The following is a 5,596-nucleotide window of genomic DNA, read 5'->3' as shown; positions in this document are numbered from 1 at the left end:
CACCTCCTCCTCCTTTTCCCCTTCACCCCGGCCTCTTACACATGAAAGGAGCCGCGCAAGGGCAAAGGATGGCCAGTGGGGTGTGTGCAATGTGAGGGCCCCAAACCCAGACACAACACAACACACACAACTCCACAGGCCTCCACAGCTGGGCTGGAATGTGACCCGCTTCAGATTTGTAGGCCAGACAAGGCCCAGTTTGTGTGCTTGCGCGTGTGTGCGTCCATCTCAGACGGAAACATGAACTGAATTCACAATCAAGTCGACGAGAAAGCGGAATACCTTCTAAATCGTATTTATTCATTCAGCAGGTTCCATATTAATGGATAATAAGACATAACGTGGAAATATATAAATGTTTTCCCTGTACTGGAGCGATACATTCTGTCCATGCATATATTGTATCGGCTGCACTATAAGAAATAAGAGAGAAAAATAAATATAGTTCCGAGTGATTCACACACATAGCCTGTCTTGTAAAATGATTCCAAAAGAAAGGAACCAAAGAGCTTATTGATTCTGGTCGATAAAACTGAGACGTCGCAACCGTTTTAGGCCACAAATATAGAAGACTTATTAATATAACGCTAATATTAAAGAGGGGCTCTAATTTGAATCATTCTCGTCATTTGAATTTCCTTGAACACAGTCTGGGATTTGATTTCATTTCAGTCTTCAATTTTATTATTAGGTTCCGCGAGATGATTCAGTCCGACTGCTGCGGCTTATCCGTCACCCTTATTGGATGCCGGGAAACTCCTTCAATAAACTGCAGCTCCTCTTGTTGGAAATCTCGCGAAGCTTCCGGACCTTGCGGGCGCTGGAGGAGCCTACGAAGCTGTCGGGCTGCAGCACGGCCATCCCGTTGTGAACCTCCCCCATGATGATGAGCTGACTCTCGGCGACGGTGATGTTCGGGCAGGGGCAGTTCCAGTCCATATTCAGGAGCGTCACCTCCAAGGGTTCTTTGCCGAAGAACTTGAGACCCATCTTCTCATCCTTCAGGATCTCCTCCACCGTCATCAGAGCGTGACCCGACTCCTGCTCCTCCGTCAGCTCGGTGACCCGCGCCAGGATGACAAAGTCGCTGCGGCAGAAGCTGGCCGCCATCTTACTTCGTGGCTTACACGCCTTGCAATTGTGGTTCTTGGGAAAGGGGCACATCCCTTCGCAGGCTTCTTTGGACTCAAAGTTGTTCTCGTTGCCGCCGCAGCCCCCGTAGACGAAAGACTGGCATTTCTTGAGGGCGTTGCTGTAGGCCCACCGATGCTCGTAGGCCTTGCACGGGCCCTGAACGCTGGGCAGGCTACAAGGAGCTGCCAGCTCCCCCCCACATGACAGCATGCACACGTCATACGTGTCGAAATGGTTCCGGTTCTTATCGCACTGACTGTAAGTGAAGGTGAAGCAAATGTTCCGGCTGGATTCGTAGTACCAGCTTATACTTTCCTCTCCACAGTCGTCGCTGTCCGGACTTTTTAAGCACTCTGCAGGTGGGAACGGCAGATTGGTATTATTTCCTTCGCCTTCCTTCCCCCTCGCCTCTTTTTTGATGACCGCCAATGGGAAGTGAGAAGACACACTTCCGCCCACATTTTTAGCCGTGCACGTGTAGATTCCGGCATCTTGAAGCTGCGCGTTGTAAATGACAAGCTGGCCGATGTTGGTGACCACGACGTTCCCTCGGACGTGATTCGGTCGCATGACGATGTTGTCTTTGCCCTTCAGTTGTTTCTCCCAGGTGATTTCCGGCGGCGGCTTCCCAGTCACCTCGCACAGGAAGCTGGCTGTCTCCCCCACAAAGACAGCCTGCTGGGTGGGGCTGCTATGAATGGCGGGGGTCCGGATGTCGGCCGGCAGGGTGGTCTGAAGAGCCGTGGTTGGGTGGAGAGTTGTTTCGGCTGGGAGTGGGCTGGTGTTTGGCCATGTCAGGTGGTACCTGTAGGAGAGGTGATGAGCGAGTAAAAACGTCAGTTCTTTGTGATTTGTGAAAAATTATTTTGATCAGGTCCAAATTGTATATTGATTGACATCTGGATTTTGTTGCACTGATTCATACAAGGTGGGGGACAAAAGTTCCAGGACAAAATACAAATTTTTCATTTCTGACCCAACCTATCCATGTGAACCCCCCCCCCCCCCCCCCCATCTTTCCCAAGTTCCCAAGAATCCTTCCGGGGGTGCATTAAGGCAAAACAGAAAAGTCTGGTAAAGTCTAATAGACTGAAAAGGAAAATTTGGAGTTTGGATTTGAAATATAGATTTTGTGACATCAGTCCTGGAACTTTTCTGACAAATCGTATTTTTTATAGTCATCACTCAGGAATGTTCTGAGGGAAGAAAAAGTCTGTACCTTGTTCCAGGTACACCCAACAATTTCGCTAACTGACCGAAATACTACAATAATTATACAGTCTGCTGTCAATTTCAACGGCGCATTTAACATTTTGGGAAAATAACTTATTTTGGGTAAACTGCAAGTTGACACAAATGAGATCAACATTTTGTTCTTTTTTTTTTTTTTTTAAATAAAGCAAGCTACGGACAGCCAACATCCCTCCGACAAACATCATCACCCCAAAACAAAAGCAATTGGAAAAGATTGAAAATACTTAACATGTTACCTGCAGGTGACCTCAGAGATAGAGACACCCTTGGAGCACGCCTCTGCGTCCATGTAACACTTGTTATAGTAAGTCATGCCGTCAGACGCGCACGTGAAGTGGGGCTCTCGCTCGCAGCGGTCCCGGCACTTACACACAGGCTGACCGTCCCAGATGTCACACTCGGAACCTTGCTGGGAGCACATGAACTTGTCACAGGTGGCTCCTCTGGGCATTCCAATGGGGCCCCTGTTGCCCTTGATGTCAATGTAGCGTGCCGCCACGCAACTCTTGTTTCCACATACATTGAGGCAGCACTTCTCAAATGTCTCGCAGTCCTAGAAGGGGGATGACAAATAACATTTCTGCAACACATATCATTGTGTGAGTAATTTGTCAAAAATATTCATTCAGCTGAGAAAGAATTTTCTGCCAATACCCAAACCATTATGTGCAACACAATTATATATATATATATATATATATATTTTTTTAGATTCACCTCAGAATAGACAGACAGACAGAGACAGATAGACAGATAGATAGATAGACATAGATAGATAGATAGATAGATAGGTACGCACCTGGTCAGATTCACACTCGCGGGTACAGGTGCTCATAGCATCCACCCACAGATTGGGGTTCAGCTCATTGGGGCACAGACCCGCGTGAGAGTACACCACTTTCGCCACGGACATCGGCATCGCGCCCACACTTTCCATATAGAGCAGAAAAGTGTACAAATGTCCCAGAAGAAACCAAATCCATCGCGGAAACAGCATCCACCACATAGCGTGCGTAACAGCCCGGCAGATTAAACTCTTAGAAGAAGCGACGAATAAATCCCACGGGAGGAAGAAAGAAAGTAACAAATAACTGACGAGAGGGGTGGAAAGGAAAAAAATAAAGCGGAGGCTCACTCGCCCTGGTTGAATATCGCATGCAGGGAGATTAGCGCTGCTGCGTGCACAAATTTAAAGATCAATTAGTGTGCCTCGATCGTCCACTGGGGCTGCGAGAGCCGACTGACTTACAGTTGGGATCAACTTAATTCAGCACGTTTGCAGACGCTGCTCCACGCTCGCAGTGGCGAGACACCTGCGCGCACACTGGACGCCTTAACCCTTAACATGCAAACAAGCAGCACAGAGACTCACGCAGATGCGCATATGTTACGCGGCTAAAAAAAAAAAAAGTGTTCCGTTAAATCATGCTTAGTGCAATGCCAAAAGAAATTCACTATAATTGAGTAATACAGCTCAGCATATTATGACAGCCACCATGCTAGATGACGTCAGATCAGAGCTGGTTAATTGCTGTGGACGTCATTAAATTTCAGTCACTTCCCTCAAATGTGGCTTTCTTGATTTTGATAATAATAATAATAACTACAAAAAAGATGAATTTACACCAAAAATAATTAACTCGTCTAAAAAGCAGCATGTTTTAACGATCGCGTTACTTTATCAGATTTAGCCTAATAATATTATTGTACAGTTCTGTGAACGGTCGACCCATTCATTAATTTGTCTTCATTCCAGAAGATGGCACCAAACGCACTTTTTTTGCAGGCTATAGTAATCTTTCGACTCCGACTAACTTTGTTTGGTAGTTGTCATGTGTTAGGGTGATGTTTATGAAAAGACTACTTTTGTTCACACCCAACTGTTATTTCATTATTAGACCCTTTCTCCATTGCAAACACACAAAAAGGGGTCGTAACATATCTTCATGAAATTGTACTTCAATGTGAAGATGGCATTTATCTCTAAAAAGCGAAATGCTAAGTTATGTCCGCCACACCCAATTTAATAGGATTGTTCTTGACATGAACTGAGAAGTAAAAAAAAAAAAAAAGGGAAGGGGGGGGACAAAAGTACATGATGGAACCCTAAAAAATGCTTTCTTAAGTTGGAGATTTTACTTTTACTGTTGGGGAACATAAATGTACCTTTGGTGGTGAGTTTTTGTGCAATGCACCAAAGCCAAAAACAAAATTCAGCATGTGAATCATCAGTCAGATCAACTGAATTGGTGCAATTTTTCAACGCAAAGTCTCATCATGTTTGGCTTTAATATCATTTGCATGCCACTTAAAAAAGACAATAGAAGAAAATAATCTAAGTATTATAGGCCTACTTTACAGTAGAAAAGTTATTCTTTGACAAAGGACTAGTCAAAGGAATCTAAAGCATCAAAGAAAAACAAAAAAACAACAACTGCCTTCCCTTCAAGGAACTTTTCTGGTTTTCTAAACGGTGACAGCTTTTTATTGTTTCAGGAGCACCGCTCAACTAAATCATGTTTGCTGACCTCAAAACCTCATCTGCCTTTAGGGAAACATTAAAAATCAACCTTGTTTTTTTGGGTGTGCGCGAATAGAGTATGTGCTTCACAAGCCGGGTCCCTGCTGAGTCCAAAGAGGCCCAATGCGTTCCAAGCTGGACTCGTAGCCTCAATCTGGTCGATGAACTTTTCAGAGACACACGCAGGCATGTATTAAACTGACCCGTGTGTTCAGATGAACAGACAAAAATTATTCCGCATAATACCAACTACAATATTTCCTTATCCAATATCTGACATTCGCACACACATTTTCCCCTTACACACTTGCGTGATAACCCGACCCTCAAGACCTCACATTCCCAGCGTAGCCAACGCTGGGGTTACGCAGGGCACCGCGCATATTGAATCAACTCTGCCCCCATCACTCAATTTGTCTGCAAAGAGACCGTGACTTTGACCAACACGTACTCCGTCACGAAAGGCCGTGCTTCTCCTACTCCATTATTAACGTCTCGATGTGCGGCGCACATCATTTCACACCTAAAATATTTACATTAATGCGAACGACAAAGTACAACCTGGACTGGTCGCCAGCCAATCGTAATACTTTCATAATTACCCCCATGTTATGAGTCGACAATACTTAAACAATTGTTTCATTTCAGATCTTGTAACAAAGCGGCAGTGGGGATGCAGGTTCTCGA

At 45.2% G+C, this 5,596-nt stretch overlaps 1 protein-coding gene across 1 annotated transcript; it reads right to left on the bottom strand.

Moving 5' to 3' along the window:
• Positions 1-279: 279 nt before the first annotated feature.
• On the bottom strand, positions 280-3,686 carry wfikkn2a (info WAP, follistatin/kazal, immunoglobulin, kunitz and netrin domain containing 2a). The gene is made up of 3 exons (XM_088316998.1): positions 3,188-3,686; positions 2,625-2,941; positions 280-1,939 (listed from the first exon to the last, which is right to left on the bottom strand). Exons 1-3 carry the CDS (start codon positions 3,392-3,394, stop codon positions 739-741), a joined length of 1,725 nt encoding a protein of 574 aa, XP_088173124.1. The 5' UTR covers positions 3,395-3,686; the 3' UTR covers positions 280-738.
• Positions 3,687-5,596: the final 1,910 nt, after the last annotated feature.

Source organism: Idiotropiscis lumnitzeri, chromosome 15 (genome assembly GCF_059441095.1).
Source record: "Idiotropiscis lumnitzeri isolate Australia: NSW breed Sydney's pygmy pipehorse chromosome 15, RoL_Ilum_1.0, whole genome shotgun sequence".
NCBI lineage: Eukaryota > Metazoa > Chordata > Actinopteri > Syngnathiformes > Syngnathidae > Idiotropiscis > Idiotropiscis lumnitzeri.
The sequence above is the reverse complement of the archived record's forward strand: the minus strand, read 5'-3'. Positions and strand labels throughout refer to the sequence as shown.